At 28.5% G+C, this 22,376-nt stretch overlaps 1 protein-coding gene across 1 annotated transcript; it reads right to left on the bottom strand.

The window, feature by feature from the left end:
* Positions 1-11,297: 11,297 nt before the first annotated feature.
* Positions 11,298-21,400, bottom strand: LOC107164523 (transmembrane channel-like protein 7). Its single transcript, XM_015512376.2, has 6 exons — positions 20,838-21,400; positions 16,623-16,724; positions 16,384-16,559; positions 15,360-15,497; positions 15,181-15,281; positions 11,298-14,367 (listed from the first exon to the last, which is right to left on the bottom strand). The coding sequence occupies exons 3-6, from the start codon at positions 16,550-16,552 to the stop codon at positions 12,460-12,462; spliced, it is 2,316 nt and encodes a 771-aa protein (XP_015367862.1). The 5' UTR covers positions 16,553-16,559; positions 16,623-16,724; positions 20,838-21,400; the 3' UTR covers positions 11,298-12,459.
* Positions 21,401-22,376: the final 976 nt, after the last annotated feature.

The following is a 22,376-nucleotide window of genomic DNA, read 5'->3' on the forward strand; positions in this document are numbered from 1 at the left end:
GGATTGATTAAGTTCAAGTACATTTTTTTTTTTTTTTTTTTTTTTTTTTTAAATAAAAGATTAATTGTACAATTATAATATATACAATAATACAATAATTCTTAAATTTATACCTACCTTCTTTAAGCATAGCTTGTGATGAAGGTAGGGAGTTAATATTACTTACTAATAATAATATACAAATTGCTTATGATAACAGGATAAACAAGTTTAGTAATTATATACAAAATATACAAGTTAATTGAAATAAATGAAGTAAAGATTAGAACAAAATATAAAATATAATATAATATAATATAATATATAATGGTTAATATTAAGATATAGGTACATTTTATTCAATATTTAATATCAACCAATTTTTAATAATATTTTTTGCATATTTAGGATTTTCGATTATTTCCTTTTTTAAATCTAAATCTAGGGAGTTATAAAATTTCGGACCAAGATAATCCACAAACCTTTGACCAAATGAAGTTAACGTATAATTAATTTTAGTATCATATGCCCTAATTTCCCTAGTTTGTTTGGATTTATCTATATTAAACCAATTTTCCCTATTTTTTATTACCCACATAATTGCAATTTTTTTATACAGTGAATTAATAGGCAAAACTTTAAATTCTTTATAGTTTTGAGACGTAGATCCTTCAAACAGTATTTATTTAGACATATTCTAATAATTTTATTTTGCTGCAGTTGTAGTGGTTTAATAGCTTTTTGAGTAAGACCTCCCCATACTCTAATGCCATATTGAAAGACCGCTTGATATAATGATAAATATATATTACGTACAATGTTAATAGGAAAAATATCTTTAAGTTTACAGAATTTATACACTGATATTCTTAAACGATTAACTATGTTATCTATATGTACATTCCACCTTAGGTTTTCATCAAAGGTAATACCCAGGTATCGTGTAAATGGTACTTTTGAAATTGATTTGCAAATATTATTATTACATTGCTCCTTATCTCTACAATACAGTGGACAGTGATTTTATCGGAAGGCATATTTTCTTTGTTTATAGTAAAAGTCATAAAAACTGTTTTTTTTATATTTAATAATAGTTTCCTTGAGCTTAAATGATTGACAACTCTTGTCAATTCATTTTCCGACTTTAGATATACTAAATCCCAAGTGGGACCAGAAAAAAGCAAACATGTATCATCTGCATATGTAATTATTTTCCCATCAATTTTTAGATTGCATATAGTATTTATGTATAGTATAAAAAAGATCGGACCAAGTACACTGCCCTGAGGTACTCCACATATTATTTCCCTTTCCTCACTTAGAACACCATTTATCATAACTATTTGATTTCTTTTAAATAAATAACTTGTAAACCATTTTATACTACTTGTTTTCATACCAAAACTAGGTAGAATTCTAATTAATTCCGAATGATTTACCATGTCGAACGCTTTAGCAAGATCTAGAAAAATTGCCAAAGTTTTCTTTCCCTTATCTAGTGCATTATAAATAAAGCTAGTGGCACTATAAAGAGCCTCTTCGGTACCTATGCCAGGTCTGAAGCCAAACTGATTTTTTGACAATAAATTGTTTGCTTCTAAGTAGTTTATTAAGCGGTTTTTTATAATCTTTTCTAATATTTTTGAAAAATTACATAACATAGAGATTGGTCTATAATTATTAACTTTTTGTTTATCTCCGTTCTTATATAGTGGAATTACTATTGCAGTTTTAAATTTATCGGGGAATATGCAATTGCGTATACTTAAATTACATATGTATGTTAGTGGCCTCAAGATACTTTTAGCTATATATTTTAGAAGTTTGACCGATATTTTATCATAACCAGCTGAGGTGTCATCTTTAAGTTTGTCAATTATTTGAAAAACATCCAATTCATTAATTTGTTCTTTAAATGCAGTATCAAAAGAATAATTTCGTAGTTCAGTAATATCTTCAGTATTAATATGATTATTACAATTGTTAGTTTTATTATTTCCCACCTGTATAAAAAAATCATTAAAGAATTGTGTCACTTTATGCGGTTCATCTAAAGTATTTATAGCCTTGTTATTGATAATTATAGTTTTTATTTCGTTTGAATTTTGGATTACAGTGTCGGTAACTTCCTTGATTAATTTCCAAGTTTTTTTGGGATTAGACGCTACCGCGGAAAATTTAGTTTGATAAAAGTTAGTTTTTGCTCGTCGTAAAATTATAGTAAAATTATTTTTATACTTGGTGTAATAAGACATCAACGATTTGTTATTCGGATGCATTTTCACTTTTAAAGACAATTTTTGTTTTTTTCGAGCAGAGCATAAGAGACCTGCTGTCATCCATTCTTTTAATCGTTTATATTTAGAACTTACTGTCTTTTTTGTAGTAGCCGTATCTATTGCAGAAGATACTATTTTATAAAATCTATCACAACTTACGTTAACATTTTGAGTATCGTATACGCCTGCCCAAAGTTCAGATTTTAAACTAGTATCAACTTTTTTAAAATCTATATAATTAATTGTATTGCATTTGGAAGTATTTATTGTTTCCAGTACGGGTATTGTTAAAATCATTGAAAAATTGTCACTAAAATTAGTTTGAATGACACCGGCATTAAAGTTATTTATTTCTTTATTATATTTGACAAAAATATGATCTATGCAAGAGTGATTAAAACCAGTCGGAGTTCTAGTATATATATTAATAAGAGATTTATAATTAAACATTTTGCCAACTTATCTAAGTATTCATTATCAGACTTATCTATACCAATTATGCTTATATTTATATCACCTAGAATCACTGTAAACCCACTATCATTTTTTTCTGTCGATAAAATATCGTTTAATATGGTCAAAAATTTGTGAATATCATTTGACGGAGACCTATATATACAATATAAAGTAATTGGAGTCTTATTGGTTTTAATAAATAATTTAACAATATTAACCTCATCAAAGTTATATTCAAAAAATTCATACTTAAAGTAATTTTTTATTAAGATTATAATTCCATCATTTTGATTTCTCTTATTTTTTGTGAAAAACGTATTGTAACCGGGTACATTTATATTACAAAAATTTACATCATGCCAAGTCTCGGTTAACACAATAACATCTATATTATTTTTATGACTATCATTTTCTATGAACATAAGTAGTTCATCTAAATTCGCATTCACACTCCTAATATTACAACATAAAATATTAATACATAACTTATTTTCTATATTATAAGTATATACAAATTCAGTGATAGAGTCAAAGTATTTTGTTTTATAATTTAAAAATTTATCTAACATATTAACAACATGCATTATAATTTAGAGAAATATTAACTGGGTAATTAATCGTAATATGAAATATAATATGTATATATATATATATATATTCCTATATTAAACAATGTTATTTAGAGTATACTCGTCCTCTATAACAATAACTTTATTTTTTTCGTCTTTTCTTATGAATATTTTGCAGTCTCTAAACCAGACAAATTTATAGTTATTTTTCTTAGCATACATTCTTGTCTTATAAAATAAATTACTATTTATCCGAGTTAATACATTATTTAAATATATACCTTCATTATTCCATTCTGTATTGATATCCTTTGCTTTTAATTTCTTCTTTCTTGCTAGGTCCATCAGTGTTTTTTTATTATTGTTCGAGTATAAGACAGCTATAATTTTCCCAGGTTTATTTTGAACTTTTGAACGGGTACGATACGCATATTCCACAGATGTAGTTTCACCCAGGACCTTTGAAATTGTTTCTACTATTTTTCCACAGTCTTCATTTGTCTGTTCAGGAACTCCAATTATTTCAATATGATTTCCAATTAGATTCTGCTCTATGATATTTATTCTTTTATTAACTACAGATAATTCATTTTTCAATATAATATTCTGTTCTTTTAATACTTTATTTTCTTCGCTGATAACTTTAACAGATTTTATAATGTCTCGCAATTGCGTAGAAAAATCATCAAATTGTTTACTCATGAAATCAACTGAATTTTTTAAGTCCAATAATACTTTACTTGAATTTTTTTCCAGTATGATTTCTTTTTCATTATTTTTATCAGGAGTTAACATGTTTGTATTATCTCTGCACTTTGAACAGCACCATTTTCCTTTGTTTATAGCACTCAATTTCCTAAAATTAGATTCTCGGAATCCAGCGCATGTGAAATGTAAGAATATTTTACACTTTGCACACTTTATATCTTCATTTTCATATATGTCGTCGTTGCAGACGGCACACAGCATATTGACTTATTCCAATTAACGAAAAATATCACTACTGTTATGATAGATAAGCGAGAATGCAACAAACAGACGTCCGTCCACAGAGAACGCTGATTATTAACATACCTACAATTTTTTTTTAAATGTATCCACTACATACTTTATTGTAAAAAAGGAGAATATTTGAAAAATATAAGAGTTTAACATCACATGATACTTCAACGGTAGATATAATATAAATTATCTCAAAAATTTGAATAAATTATAATATGATCACACGGAAAAAAATAATTAAGTTATAGCAAATAGTTGACTACTTAGTGGTTGAATCAGCTACATTGATAGTTATATTAACTTATTAATTTAGTAACAGCCAATAAAACTGCATTGTTGAGTATGTTATTATGTTAAGTTTCTCCAATGTATAAAGTAAAAATTAAGTATTAACTATATTGTATAGCAGAGTTACCAAAATAAATCAGTAAGAATTTCTGAAATCATTTGTTTGTTTATTCCAACAATAACATTTTGGTATGGTTACTGTAATATTTGATAACATTTACTATACTGTGTAGTTATTATATATATATATATGTATATTTATATACTACACTTCAATTGTGGCGACCGCGTGCTTTGCAGGTTATAATTTATTTAGGTACTTATAAATCAGATTTTGTTGTCACGCGCGACTCATGCATTTATTCTTTGTTTTCTTAATTATTATTTCTTATAACTTATAAGTTATATTATTATATTTAAAATACAATAATGTTTGTGATAAATTATAATAATATAGTAATTAGTAATTACATATTAATACATATTAAAATATTAGAAACTATATATTATGCATAGATATAAATAAGTATCAATGCTTTTTTTTTCAATTATGGCTGATGACTTTGCGGTAAACATTTTAAATGAACTAAAATTAAGTGAAAACATAAAACAAGTATTTAAAGGTAAGTTAAATATTATAAATATAATTAAGGTTTGATAATAAATTATTTAAACATAATCTACCTACTCAATAATATTATTGAAGTGAAATAATATTTATGATTTTTTACAGATGAAGACACTGATCGACGATCGTTCTGGATTTATACTTTTAACCGATTGTGGAGTGTATATTGGCTAATTTGATACCAAAAATGAGCCGGAGAGCTAATACCAACATAAGGTTGGTAGGTACCTTGTCAAATACGGAAATTCTCAAATAACAAATTCAGTTTCTCTTTTCTTCATTTTAGAAAAATTGTCGATTATATTATCAACTGATACAACAATATGCCTGTTAATATGCAGCAAAGCCAAACCTGTTAAGCGATTTTGGCTTATTCTGGAACGTAACCATGTTTTCAATCTACAAAAATATATTTTAGGCCAATATTAGCAAGTAAATAGTAACAATAGTTACGATATTTATCAAACGGAAATTGTTTTAATTAAATCATTTAAATCAATGTATTATATAGAAAAAATATGAGTGATAAGGGGGTGAATGCCCCCTTCGCCACCCCCCTAAAATATGCCCTTGTTGAAAATGAAAATGTAATGGCGTTTTCCACCTAGTTGCACTATTGCACTAAGGGCGCACTGAGTGCCATTTGCGTGTTCCATCTACCACTACGTGTTTGCACGATTCCAGTGTAATGTGTTCCATCTTGAAAAACTGCAAGAGTGTTTTACACTCAGTGCGGAACTGGCGCACGAGCTTTTTGAGACAGTTTTTGTTAACAGTTGTTATCACTACTGATAAAATATAAAAATTAAAAACTTTAAATCGTTAATTTATTGTACATTATACAATTCTACTAGTCATTGTGTTATAGGGGTAGGCGGTATACTGTATAGCACCTACTTTTTTATACAATTTAGAACAAAGAAAACTGAAAAGCGAAAAAAAACAGCCAACATAACTGAAAAACGAAAATATGTTTATTCATCATTCAGCACATAATTTGTTTTATGATAAGAACAATACAAATTTATTTGATAATAATATAAATTATGATGATACAAATGCTAATTTAATTAGTTTGAATTATTTAATAGTTTTTCCTGTTAAGAATTATGTATAATTTAGGAAATACTACATTATTATTACTTTATATTGTGTTTTCTAATGAATATAATATTTCTAAAAAATAATATAGGAAAAGAAAAACGCTGTAAAAGAAATTCTATTTAATCACTCTGAGGGAAATATAATTTTGGATTTTTATGAAGTTTATCAATCATTGAAGAGTCTTATGAGAAATAAAATGACTCATGTTATCATTACTTCTATTTTACTACAAAGTGAGAACCACACTTTCAAACAAACTGTTTTAAAACTTTAACATTAGATATCATTAGATTATTTCCAACCGAAACCACTCAGACATACTTTATTCCATACCAAAGAGAAGGCAACAAATAAACACCTAATAGAGGAAAACTTTGGGATATTGTTGTCTAAGAAAAATAATTAGAGAAATTTCTAATAAAAATAAATCTTCTTATACAACACCTAGCTGATAGTTCAGATTCAACACACTCTATTAATTATGAAGGTACCTATACCTACTTAATTTATTATATGACTGTAATAGTGTTCTTATTCTGTTTTTTAAATTACAATATGACATAATATAACATCGGTACCTATATTAATTTATTATTATAACGCTAGCTGAATTACCTGTTGTTGCCGGGTTTATTAATTGTTGTTATCTGGTAAGATTAAATATTATCTAGTTAAATTAAATTTAAATAAGATTGTTTAAAAAAAATATGTCATGTTATATTAATTGTTTATTAAGATGATTTTTATTATTAATATAATATTTCTCTATAAACTATATTAGCTGTAATTCCTGTTGATGCCAAAATAACTAAACTCGTGAGCGTACTGACTCTAAAACATGCGATATTTTTTAGAACTACTAATGGTCCAGAGAGCTTTCATAGGACGTACAATGGTCAGTTTTATAGCCCCCATCCTCCAACACACGTAGTTATATCGGTTTTAAAAGAAACGCAAACTCAAACTTTGACAATAATTAATTCAATAAAAAACTATGTACAGAATCCTATTAAAGATAAATCTAAAATTGAATTAACTATACAAAATTATAATGATTATAAAAAAAAACAAGGATTTAATTTTATATTTAAGAAAAACTGGAAATTCTTACCAAGGAAAAAATTTTTAAAAAAAAGTAAAAATGTTTAAAAACTATTATTTTGAATGTATTATTATGTATTATTTTATTTTTTATTAAGAACCCAGATCTATGTATGTATGTATTTTTTTATTTTTTTTTTCATTTTCTAACGTAACACTAACATGTGAATTTTTAAAACTTTTTTTTTGTTTTTCTCATAACCCATACAATTGGCCATGTGAAAAACAATCTTCTCTTACATCGATCCCTGCAAATCTCAAGGTTTGCCCTTGTGATTTGTTTATTATCATGGCGAAACATACTTTTACAGGAAACTGCAAGACCAATTGTAGACCAATAATCCGAAGACGTGTCTAATAGCACAATTTTGGTAAACTAAGATTTCTGAGAAGCATTATAGGACAACCAATTTTTTATATTAATAAATGTAGTAAAAATCCAGGAGGGTTGAGTGAATTGAGAAATTGAACTGGATAATTAACTGCATCATCTACTTCCAGTACTGAATTCACTGATCTGTATTCCATTTTTTTGCTTTGAAAGAGTCTAATAATATTTTGTTTATGTCTCCTGCTGTATATCATTTTTGATGTCAATATGGCCCACTCACATAACCAGTCCATTTATTTATCTTTAATGTTTTCAATGTCTGAATATATTTTGTCTTTGAGTTCCTTTATAGTTTTTACAACAGTACCTAATCCGGTCGGCAAAGTAATATTTTCTTCATATTCCAGATATTTTCCATCTCCTATTTTTAAAATAACTCTGAAAAGGGCAAAGACAATTTTTGGTGCGGACGTGCCGTATTGTGGTTGTGCGTGTCATAAAATTATTAGTGTGCATTTTCTACCGCAACCCGTCTACCCATAACACATACCAACGACATCATCCTGGAGCATGGACCACCCTATTCAACCTCCGATGGTTTTGTAAGTCGGCTGCCAGCCACATACCCTTTTTATTATTTACTGTATATTTTATATCTTACATTTTCCTAAATTTAATAAGATGCTATTTGATATTTGTTTGTAAACAAACCACTATTCCTCAGTCAATGAGTGTTCATTTTGCTTAACAATCTCGTGTAAAGCAATTAAATCATAGCTTGTTTCTTTTAAATATTCTCTATTTTCTAACAGTTCACAAGATCTTGTAGGAGTTGGCAAACGATATTCTTTTAAGCTCATTGAACCTAGATTCAAAACAAAATCATCAATTAATACCAAACATTTATTATAAAGTTTATCGCCTGTCATATTATTTTCCATGTGTTGTCTATGAATATTATCATCGGATATCGTCCGAAATACCGTCCTTATAATATTATTCCAAAGCTTTGAAGCGTCTGATGGATTCTAAAATATTAATACTAAATAGTTCTCTCATTTTATTAGGTGAACGACATTCTGCTTCTTCTTTTAAAGCTAAATTCAACTGATTGTCATCTTCTAATAATCCAAAGGCTCTACATGTTGCTTGAAGTGTCGGATATTCGGTGTTGTTCAAAGTCTTCAAAACCGAAGACGATATTGGGCCTTCTACGTGATGAAGAAGAAGACTGTTTGACTAATGCTCATTGCTCATTCAACTTTTGGATAAAGAGAATATTTAAGTTGAAGTTCTTTTTCATCTTCCCCAACAAAATACATTTGTAAATATTTTGGGTTTTACTGAGTGTTTTGAATCAAACTACCATACAAATGGCATACTTAGCCTTGAACTTTAAAAATGGCATAAAACCTTCTTCATCAACTTGTTTAGCAGAAAACAATGTCATTTGAAAACAACAATTATATTTCTTTGTACGATTAATGAAGTGATCGTGATCAGGATGGTCACCCATGAGTAAGTTGCTTAACGGTTCTGGTGGCTGTAGCAAGATATCGAGTTTTTCCTACCTAAATTGCAGCACATGCTAGGTGTTTCGCTTTTCAATTTGAGAGCGTTACAAAATTTACAATTTTGGATCATAGTGCTAATGTAATTTATAATTAATTGTGATATCATATGCAAGACTATTAAAGGAATTCAAGATGACACCTGATCATAATACGCCATATAACTTAATAATAGCACTTAATGAAAATAGACGTAATAAATGGTATGAAACCACTGCCAACCTAAGATTTACCTATTTTAGCCGTCAAGCTTGGAACTAGGTTTGGAATTATCTAAACCTGCCCAATATAGTGCTATAAATCCTTATAATGTGGCAACTAGACTTATTTAAGTTTCTGAAGGTTAAAATGGATAAATTATACAATAGATCTGTGAAACTACCAGTCAACCTAATCAACCTAACCTACCTTAGTCATCCTGACTATAGTGCAGCTTTTTCAGTAGGTGGCAATCGACAACATGAAATTGGGCTAGACAGTCGGCTGGAATGGCGTATATCCGGAATTCCTAAAAGAAGCCCTGGTAAATATTGTCAGAAAACATGAAGGTGCAAATAATTCAATGTTAACTTTAATGATGAAAACCATTCCCAAAGTTCGACTGAAATCTAAAAAACCACCATGGGTAACATGAAAGGCACTGTTGAATTTCGATATCAGAGGAACTACGGACAACGGACCGATGTAAAGAATGGGAAAACTTAATACTCATTAAAAGTGAACTTATCTCTAATCCCAGTATTTCATTAGCAGGTTTTTCTCTTTCACACCAGGACTGAGTAGCTCTTAACAGGCTAAGAACAGTTGTAGGTAGATGTAGACAACTTATGCACAGATTGCATCTGAATTACAACCCAGTATGTCTGCATGTGACTGCAACGAGAGTCGGCAAACGGTTCATCACATTATTATGAACAGCCCGGAAACGTGAAAGAATTTATATACCTAATAGAAAGAGCAGTACAGTAGGTAAATTAAACATTAAATTGTAGTGATTTGTTCATTTATTATGTTTTGTTTTCACATTATTGTTAATTTATTTTTTGGTTATATATGATTTTTATGACTTGTTATCATTATTTGTGTATTAAAATGTATTTATTTTGCTGTATTAATTCTGTGTGTTAAGTGAGTGTAATGGTTAGTAACCATAAGATAAATAAAATAACTTTCAAATACTCAGATTACTTAAATTTTTTTTATCGTTTAAGGAAGGTCCTGTGGCTCTATCAATTTTTTTTCATGTACGATATAAGAATCACACCTTTTCCAATAAGTTGTTATTTTCTGAAGACATTGGTGTATCTAAATTTGAACAAGTAAGTATTTTTGAGTATTGAGATAGTTTATGATATTTTTTTATAATAGTTTTAGTATTGACCTCAGATCATAGAAATGTTTAGGCCGAGGGATTTTGTTCTTACATTCGCCATAAACTATAATAACCTTTACTCCAAACAGTGAAGAAGAATAGGCGTCAAAAGTAAATTTATCAAACGCCAGGATGTAAAAATGTTTTCAATTTTATGTGAACTTATTACGTAACATGTAAGTAACATAAGTACCTATATGTAGGTAACCAATAACCATGTAATGTATTTTGTTTGAAGATTGATGTAGAAATATACAATGTTATACAACCGTTGCATCAGAATATCAAACTTATGATTCATCTTAAATAAGCCTCCTCTACACGGATAACTAATTACTCTCCCCCTACTCTAAAAATAAAAATGAGCATCTGGTTTAACCATTGATATCACTGGTACTGAATTTTATAAGGTACCACTGTTTTTTATCATGGAATTAAGTATTGTTATGTAGCCTTGTAAGTATAAGAAACCTATTATTATGCTTATACATATATGTATAATAAATTATAGTATAAAAGATAAATATTATTATTTTTAAATATTTAAATATTAAACAAAACAAAACATAACATAAAAATAAAATAGTTCAATAAAACAATTTTATAAAACAACATAATTATTTATTAATTAGCTAAAGAGCTATATTTATTATATATTTCTGAATATTGAATAATCATTTATCATACATAACTATATTCTCATATAATATGAATTGATCAGAAAATAATTTTTCAAAAATATGGGTACTGCATTAAAATCTTAAACGATTATTATCAATTTGTAACGTGTTATTTTGATCACACAAAATATAATTTGGTTTTTACAATATAATATAATGTGTATTATATTATATTATAATATGTGCGTGTGTATATATAATTTTTGTTGTCTGAATTATTACATATATTTGAAATATTATTTATAAAAATTATATTAAAAAAAAAATACGTATGACAAAAATATTAATAATAAACACAAAACAAAATTTATAAGGAAGACAGTCCAAAAAATATCACCCAAAATTGTATAATATGTAAATTTAGATTAAGACTTAAAAAATACACATTGTTATATTTTACAATAAATAGTCCCTTAACAAGAATATAATTAAAAATACAATTATTAAATATTATAATTTATGCTATTATATAAATATACGTTTTATTTACATAATTTTTTGAGTTTAAATTGTGTAACTCTCACAGAGATCACTTAAATGGTTTATTTTGTTTGCACTGAAAAGTTTTTACAAATTTTTACTTATATTTAAAATATTTAAGACATCTATGTATTTAAATATTTGTTAATTATGTTGATATATCGCTTTTATATGATATTATTAACATAATATTGTTTACAAGAGAATATTAAGTAGGTACATAAAACATTAATATATGTGTAATTACAATACATAGTTATAAATAAATATATTTCAAATTAAATTTTCAAATATCAATTATTTATAATAATATTGAAAATTCGTGTTTTAACGAAAATAATAAAATAATATACCTACAAATTAAACATAAAATCTAAGCAATAAACTAACTGAGCTTGAAATAAATATATTATACAATACTTTTGGTAAAAACAAGGTAGATAAATATTAACATCGGGTAGGTATACACATTTTAGGTAACTGTTAAATAAACCGTTTCTAAACTTAAGCAGTTCAAATATACAAAAAAAAATGTCAGTACCAATACAGTAATAACATACGAGCACCCTAAAAAATCACCAGTTTTCACGAATCAATTTTCGATTATATTTTGTGCAATTCAAGAAAGCAGTACGTCGATTTCACCGTTATTTTCGGTGGCTTTGCGACGTCTATCCTGTTGTTTGATAAACGCACTTAATCTATTCAATAGAAATTGTTTATCGTGTCCTTCAAGTACAAGTTGCTTGCGAAGAACTACAATCATTTTTTTATTGGATCCCATGACGGTGTGATAATAGTAGACAATGCACGAAAGTATGAAAATCAACGGGACAACAAAATTTACACTAAACAAAATTTCGTAACACGTAATTGTCCACGGAGGTATGGTACGCATAAAATCAATCAAAACCCTCCAAATAGACGGTAATCCTTTGAATGGGCCACAAGACCTGGATGGCGTTATTTTTGATACAACTGTTAACCACGTAGTCACACAAAGAACGTAGGACATGAGTAACATGGACATGATCATTGTATGTGCTCTTGACGGGCTGTATACCTTTTGAGCTAGGCTATAGTTTACAATACAAGAAAACCGTTTTATATAAAACATTATCACCATCGAAACAAGGCCTAAGGCTGGCAGTAGGGTCACATAGAAACTACCCAACCACACAATTATCTGAATGTAGATAACGTCCAATACATGTTTCGCTAAGTTAAGTTCTTGATTGGACATTACTTGAAACAGATTATTTTTAAAATGTCTAACCAGGATGCTACGAGGACAACTAATCAAGATGGTGATGCCGATTTTGCATGTGACGTCAACAATCAGAAGCTTATACATGATCTTACCCACGTATGTCTCCCAGCAAAGTGGAGAATTACATAATGCACTTGCGCACTGAGATTTTTCTCGCACGCAGTTAATCAGCTTATAAATTGAACCTAACAGACTGACCAAAAGAGATAATCGCACGCATATTATTCTCAATATACATAACCGGGTTTCTTGATACATGGAACGGTTTTCAAATTTTAAAAAAACATCAAAAATAATTGGTAACACTATGTTGTAAAATGTTATCGCTACCGGCGTCGCAAATTCCAACAAAAATGCCCACAAAAATGTTTGTTCTCGCTGCAACAACTTTATAGAATAATAAAAAATCAGATACACAGAGAAACAAGCCGACCCAATTAGAGCAATGACTAAAAATGAAATGAGCAACCTAATTGTTATAATGTTAATTTGCTTACTGCGATTCCTGTTTTCGAATTTCGGTCTATCGGCGATCAAAAACGAACGCAGCTCATTGAATATTGCCTTTTGCTTTAATATGGCCGATATTTTATTGTTAATACAAAAGTCCCACCCAATGAAAATGGTATTAGAATACAAATAATATTGTACTTGAGTTTCTACCATTCTTTGCTTAAATCCCTTAATCGACTTCCTAACAATGATCAAAAAAAACAAAAGAAAATAACTAATGGTTGAAACGATATATGCCAAAGGTATGTGATAAGTGAATAATTTTCCAACACTGAACTGTTGATTAGGATAGTAACTATAATACATGGGCGTCGATTCAACCCAACCTGTACCTTGAATAATATCCATAACGTAATGTATGGTTACTCGGGGCCTGGCTACCCTAGTAGTGTTTTCATAAATAGCACTACAACATTCAATAGAAGCACTCTCATTACTCGAACCACATTCATTCCAGAGGTCTGGTGAGATTCCTTCTTTTAATCCTACCCAATAAACTGAAGGGAGTATTAATACAATAAAAACCACAACCATTGTGAAAGCATTTAAAAAAATTAACAATTTTATAAAAAGAAAGAATTCCACTACACCTGCGCCACAGTGGCCTTCAATTTTTTTCAAACTCGAACTCCATAAATCGAATTTATTATAAAACTCTAACCACTTGGTTTTGAAATAATTACAAAATTTTCGCTTTTGCCATCTAAGCTGCTGGAAACCTTGAAGTCTGAAAGCATCTGCACTCTATAAACAAAGTACAAATATTTAAATACATGCTTATTAATATTTACAACATTTTATGTTAGATTATATTAAAAACTAAATTTAGGAAATCAAGCATTTGTTAAACAGTTAAATATATATTGAACAATTCAAATAGAATATAGCATATTTGATTTCACTTATTGACTTCTTGTAATCCAAAATAAAGAATATTGGAAGCGGTCTTTGTCTATCAGTTTATCATAGGTCTGTTTTAGAAGAATAATATTTGAAAAGCAGTGATGAATGCAACTAAAAACGAATTTCCCAATACGAAGATTCACTGATGTTTCTTTAACTTAAGTCAGGCGGTTTGGAGTCAAATACAACACTATGGTTTTACGAAAGAATGTAACGATGCACAATTTTCTTTAGAAGTACGAAAATTAGCTGCAGCTGCATTTATACCCGTCGATGAAGTGATAGAATCTTTTGAATTATTATTAGAAAGCACATATTATATCGAAAATGAAGAAATATTATCACCACTAATAATATATTTTGAGGGCACATGGATTGGCATTTTGGATAGGAGAGGTAATCGTCGACCTCCATTATTTCCCATTGAAATCTGGGAAACTATGATAAAAATATAAAAATCCTATAAAAATATGGTATATAATTTAAATAATTTTACATTTGACAGTATTCATTATGAATTATAAATTATAAATTATAATATATATTATTATAATTAGTAATTAGTAATTTATAAAATAGTTATATGCTTAAAGTTAACTGCATTTATTTCTTATTATTACTGTCTTATTAATACATCTCAAACATTAAACTTACTTTGAGTTTTGCTTTTAATTCTTTCTTATGAGCCATACTAATTGGCATAGTTTTAATTTTCATAATTTCTTCCCACACAAGCTCTTCATTAGATAAATTCTCTATAACCATACAAAATTATAAAATCCTCATTGTTGTTTAAAATTATTTGTTTAATAATAAATGTATCGTTAGATTACCTGACAAATCAGGCATTAGTGATATTTGAATTTCGTTATTACAACCCATAGTGTTTTGACATAATGTTCCATATTCCACCGGTTTTAATGTTGCTGTCGCTTGATAGCATACAGTTCCATTATTGATTTTTTTTCTTGCTGAAAATCACAAACACAAGTTTATAGTTGTATATTTCATTATTAATTGTGTGTCAAATAATTATGCGTGACGTTATGTGTGCCAAAAATTTAAAATACCTTGAAACAGTAAATAATTTACAAAACAAGTTATATATAATATATCATGTTCATCCAAGTTTCATTTTGAACACATTAAAATGTATGTATTTATTTTATAATAATGTAAATCGTTGAAATGCATTGTTTCTATTAGGTATTTAAAACTAAATAGGTAAATACACGGTTTTTGATTTTTAAAACTATCTTGAACAAAATAAAATAGGGAATAGAAAAACTGATAGTAAATATTAAATATAATATTAAATATTAGTTGTAAATATTATAGCTGATGCTCAATATAATTTTACCTTTAATTGTTTTAATATAATATGAAAATTCGAACTAATTTCGTATTTTGAAACTAGCAATGCACAATAGTTTCTTCTAAACGCAAATTGTCTGTGCTGTATGCTTGTAAGTTGTAAGGTGGATATTTTTAGTATAAACACATGTTGTAACCTGTAACCGCATTCTGCGTAGCACACTAGCACCCCTTACATAAGAATTAACATTTACTGAATATGTCATGTTTTATTCTCTCGAATTACTATAATAATGTATTATTACATTTATTATATTTATAACTAATCAATAATGATATTTTATGGCATAGCGGAATATAATATATTTTAACATTTATATCAACATAATATATTTGATTTACTATGTATAATAATTATAACTAATAAGTATAAGTATAGTATAGTATTTTTAGTTTATATACTATTATATTAGCCATTATAAGTTCTATATTTCTGTAGGTACACAATTAAAATTAATTAGGTACATATGTATTTGATGTTACCTGTTCTTGTTTTATTACTAGGTAATAAAGTAGAAAGCTTATTTGGGTTTTTTTGGAATGCCTCTAAATCTGCTTCCATTCCTGGATAGCTTTCTTGGTAGAATTCCGATCCGGCTTCTTCCCAAACATCTATACATTGTGATCTCTTCTTTCTTTCGCTTTCAGACATTTTACAGCTGTGTATAGAAATAGCTAATTAGATGAATTTTTATTTAAGTATTAATATTTAAATACTTTACATTTATCGATTCCTATCTTCTAAAATATTTATGTGAATAATTTAATGAATTATTCTAGTCATTTTTAGTAATTCAACCTTTGTTCTATTTTGGCCATGATTCCTGTAAAACAATAATAATATTAATATTATCATCCATCAGTATTCATCACGATAATTTGTTATGATAATCTTAATATCAAAATAACAAACAATTAATCCCTACGAGAAAAAAAATAAATTACTGTAAAAAGTACATAATAACCTATTCATGTGACATGTATACCATTGCATGACGTCAGGTACCAACTAATAAAGTAATTAGCATAAATTAAAGTGAGTAGGTATAGAGTAATATTTTTTAAATTAAAATAGATGAGTACATAAAATGATTTCAATATTAGTATCTAATTCTATTAAGTTCTAGCATACTAAATAGCACATAAGTCGAAAATAATCAAAAACTTTTGAAAATTATACATCGTGACTAGAAATACTAATATATAATATTATTTGTTGAAAATGTCAAATTCTATGGTTGTTTATTTTTTAATTAAAAAAATAAAACAATTCGATTTTGTCGAAATTTGGTTTTGACTTTGGCGTAATAATTGCAGGTTTTCCTTATTTTTTTTTTTTATCCAATTACTTATTACTCCAATTTGCTATTTTAAAAACCACCTTCTTCAGAGTTGAAGATTTTTCCCGACACAAAAGTTTATGATAGACATAAAAAATTATGCAAGGTGATTCTTTTATCAAACAACGCTCATTAATAAACCAAAAGATTTTTCTATCTATCAAAATTCTAAAATAGTTAAAAAGTTGATAAACAATGAATTTTCAACAGGGTAAATATATTATACTCAAAAATGTAATTAATATATTTAAAGATTGCAAAAAAACGGAAATGCAAAACCAGTTTTTGATAAAATCTATTATAGGTTTTGGTGTGACTAAAAAAACAACTAGGTACGAGTAGATGTAAAACAATACCCCTTCATGCATAGTGTGCCATATGTGGCACAAATTAGTTTTTCGTAATTTGTTGCTGTGAAAATATAGCTATGACGTTACTGCATATACGGCCAGATTCGACACAAAAAAACGAACAATTTTGATGCAAGGTACATCCATCTAGCGGTAAAATTGTGAAACATAGATGAAATTTAATTAGCTCCAAATATTTTTGTCACCAAGAGTCGTTATCACTTATTTTATGTTATCGTAACAAAAAATTGATACTACCGAATTAAAAAAAAATATATATCATTTTGTTCGTCTGTTTGTCAGCTTTATTTTAAAAGTAAATACTAGTTTCTAAGTATAATACTTTTTGAAATATAACAAAAACTTAGTATGTGCCATATTTGGCACAACATGCATTCAAAACATAGTAACTGAATTTTTTTTTTTAGCTCTAAAAATAAAAAAAAATACCACACTTAATATTGGACTTATGCATGTGTATCATAGAGCATATATTGAGTGCATAGTGGCCGGAAATGGCAAAAATAAAAATTGTATACTTTAATGAATGATGGCCAATTATAGCACCAACAAACTTTTAGTGCATATAGTGCCATATTTGGCACAAATTAAACTTTGATCAACTTTAAGGGGAAGTTTGACTCAAATATTTTTTTAACTATTTTTCTCGTGATCCTGACGTCTTTTACTATAACCTCAATTTATTTCAGGGATAAATAAAAAGTTATGCATGAAGGGGTTAACATTAAATTTTCTTCAAAAGCGAATTAGCACTTTTTCCAGATGATAAAATTTGTAAAATATTTTAATTCTTCTGAGGTATTTATTATTAGACTTTGAGGTTTTAGTTTATATTATTATTAGTTTTTTATTAATTACTATCGACAAAAAAAATGTTACTTGGTTAAAATGCTTAAAAATTAAAAACATGTTCCTCATACGTTTTCGGGTTTTTCTATCTTTAACGAAAACAAAGTTTTACTAGAAAATTAAAATTAATCTTTCTAAGAGGGTGAAGTTTTTTCGACATTGGCTATTCACTCGCAAATTTAACAATTTAACAATTTTCTAATACCATAGTAATTTAAAAATGAATAAACGTAAATACTCAAACATTTTCATGAAAGTTTATTTTATAATTTTTTATACGAGTACATAACAATATAACATAGATATATATGTAGATATAGATACGTTTTCAACTTATTTTAAGACATTTTAGTTTTATTTCATTAAATATCAAAAATATTTCTTCGTTGGGTTAATAAGGTAGAACATTTAAAACAAGGTTTCTCAAAAAATATTAAAATAGCAATTAGCAGTTGAAAAATATTAAAGGTACAAAGGCACGATTTTTTTTTATCAACTTTGTCAAAATCTCGAAATTATTTTGTAAATAATGTATAAAATATTCAATTTTATTTTGATAGATAAGAATTGAAAATTAAAATAAGATTCCCCATAAGAATTTCTTACTAAAATCAAAAAATATGTGTTCACACAAACTTTCTTTTAAAATATATTTTAAGTCCAAATTTTGACCAAATTATACATTAATTATTATCACAAAGAATAAAACGATTTTAGTTGGTGTTAAAAAGTAGGTATTATTCATAAATCGTGATTACTTGAAACATTTAAATTGTATTATCGTGTTGTACAGACACAATGAAATTTTTAAATGCAATATTTTTGTCCAATATTAATTCAACCCACTGTATTAGGCTCTGATAATAAAATAAATTACATAAGTAGGAGTTAAAAATATTTAATGATAAAGACTGTGATACAGCCGATATAGGATATAGTGATATTAGGTATTATGTTAGATATACTCAAATGAAAATATTGCACACAATGTACTAATTTCTTCAATCGATTTTCAGAAAAAAAAATATATTACAGAATCATTTATTTTATAACTAGCTACAATAATGTTTTATTTGATGATACTTTTTACATTGATTATTACTGATAACGATAGCAACATCCAAACATAAGGTAAAAAGTTATATTTACATGTAGATAATTAGTTGTTAGTAACTACTATTATGTTATACGCTGTGAAAATATCTAAACACTTAAAATTTAAATTACGATTTAATATAAAAATGCATGTGAAAAGTATAAAATTTCAAATTTGTTTACTTTTTAGTCTCTACCAACTCCCCAGTGCTCTATCGACATGTTTAGTTATTATTAGTTAATAAAAGATTATATCGATAGGCGCATTTGCAATGTATTAATATGATATGATTTATGAGGTAGGTATGTCACTCTCGGAATAATATGCTCAACAGTTGATATTTCTTGAAAATTGTCTATCTCTTAGTGGCCTGACACAAACAGTATTTAAATGGGACGCTTATTACAATAGGCTCGCGATGTCTAAGTAATAATTTCAAGTATTTTAAAATAATATTTAATCTTCATTTATAAGACATCCCATACCTGTCTATTAGGTACGTATGTTTTTAGTTAACCCACTACCAGGTACCGCCTATGTACCTACTTAATATCATGGGCTACGCGGGCAGCTGTATCGAATGGAATGGTTATATAATATTATCGGTTAGGTTTCAGCCAAAAGTGTATACTTACCTTTTCCGCCAATTCACTTTTCCACCAAATTTAAAAAATTGCGAAAAATATTTATGTTATACATATATTTGTATAGAATGTTATAATAATTATCTTTCAAACTTAAAAAAATAAAATAAAAAATTGACATATATTATTTATGTTTCATATTTTTATTGAATATAATAATTGTCTTTAAAATTTAAAAAATAAAATAAAAATATATATAATATTTATGTTTCATATTTTTATTGAATGTTATATATATATATATTAAAAAGTTTCACAAAATGTGTGAATTTGAAATTAATTTTCTGTTGTAAAACATCAGCTATAAAGTACCGTCATTTCCGACCAACTTTCAATTTAACTCTGATAATCTTGATTATTTTTCCAACGCTATCGATTGTATTGGTAATCTTGTTTGTTACAATATTACAATTATTATATTCAATAAAAATATGAAACATAATTATTATATTATATTGTAATTTTTTATTTTATTATTTTAAAGTGAATTGGCGGAAAAAGCAAAGGAACGGTTTTGGCGGAAAAGAGAATCGGCGGAAAAGGGAAAGGTACACTTTTGCGGAAACGGGTAACTCCCATATTATCATCAGTATCGTATTTGATCACATTATTTTAAAATTATTGTTTTGTACGTTACTTGATTCAGAGCGGACGGAGACGGCTGTCTGAACGCTGCCGGCTGGGCGGCGGCAGTGGCGGCGCGACGACTGCAGCAGCGGTTGTCCGTCGGACGGCGAGGTGGCGAGCACAGCCGCGAACCGCCGCCGAGGCGGCAACAACACCGGCGGCGGCAGGAGTGCCGTGTCGCCGCCATGGCGTTGTCACGCCGACCGAGCGGTAATAATTATTTGTAATATCGATACAAATGTATCGCAAAATGAACCAGAGACGAGAAATATTTACTGTCGAAGTCGTTTGAAAAAAAAAAAAATAAGCTCAAAACAGCGTTTGAGGGGTCGGCGAAACGTGTACCTACTCACCGAGGCGTTAAACAACAATAATAATAACAGCAGCAGCAGCAGCTAATGCGAACGACAGTAGTATTTCATTATGACGTTTGTTTCGCGGCGACGGCGACGCTACGCACCTATTTCGGGACGACCGCGTATTTCAAGACGACGATGATGTAGTTCGCCATCGGGCGGTGGGTCGGGCGGACGGGTGGGTGGTGGCTCTGGACGACGACGACGACTGAGGCGCGACTTTAGTGTGCGTGCGCTTGTGTGAGTATGCGCGTCCGAGATGGGTTCCGCGGGTCGGCCGCCGACGATCGATCGATGAACCACCCTCTCCGCCGTACAACCCTATTTTCCCGTATGTGTACGTGCGTAGGTAATCATTTTCCTACCGCCGCCGTCGTCATCCCTCTGGCCACGTCATCGTACGCCCCGACCCCCTTCCCTCGGCCACCAGACGCGGTGTGCAGTCTAGAAACTTTGGAAACGTTTATAATTCGGTCACACGCCGTGGTGGTTTGATAATAATTATTCATTATGTACGAACAGTGGTATAGTGGTTACACATCGAGCTTATTTTTTGATGTGTGCTGTATCTTATATACACGTATAACCCGGAATATCAATAGTATTATTATACTGATTAGTCATTATAGTGGTTACTGACAAATCGGTAATGTTCACATTGCGTCATAATAACGCTGTTGACAATATACTTATATAATACAATATGTTATTATATTTTATTATATGATGTGCGGTCGCTATAAAAGCACAAGTTATTATAATAATACGAGTATTGTACATTTGTACTTAAAGTTGTAAATGTTACAACATTCATTACTGTATTGCCATCATTATATAGATCGTAATATAGACTATATAGTTGAGTCAGAATGTTAGATAATAACTGATTGCAAGACTAACACCATTTTTGACTTGTCCAGTTAGGATTAAAATTTTAAAATGTAACAAGTTACAAGTGGGTTAACTTAATTTTCTGCGGGATATACGAATCTATGCTTTTACTGTATAGTGTACACTAACCTGTTGTTTTATTACAAATCGGCAGTATTTACTAGAAAAAACTAATAATAACCACCGATATGGCAATGGATATCAGCACAAAAACCACTAGTAGAATATCTGAAGCTCGAGTCTCGACCATGGGTAGATGCGGTGATTAAATCAATTACACATTTTTATTGATACGAGGGGAG

The sequence above is a fragment of the Diuraphis noxia genome, unplaced genomic scaffold (assembly GCF_037042655.1).
Source record: "Diuraphis noxia isolate RWA-SAM2 unplaced genomic scaffold, SU_Dnox_SAM2 contig0001, whole genome shotgun sequence".
NCBI lineage: Eukaryota > Metazoa > Arthropoda > Insecta > Hemiptera > Aphididae > Diuraphis > Diuraphis noxia.

What these genes read in the sequence shown, in the direction of transcription:
- LOC107164523 (XM_015512376.2), bottom strand. Translation starts at nt 16,552, where the DNA reads ATGTCTGAAAGCGAAAGAAAGAAGAGATCACAATGTATAGATGTTTGG. An exon ending in TAGTAATAAAACAAGAACAG is followed by an intron (nt 15,498 to 16,383) that starts GTAACATCAAAT and finishes TGTGATTTTCAG; the next exon opens with CAAGAAAAAAAATCAATAAT. An exon ending in ACTAATGCCTGATTTGTCAG is followed by an intron (nt 15,282 to 15,359) that starts GTAATCTAACGA and finishes GTATGGTTATAG; the next exon opens with AGAATTTATCTAATGAAGAG.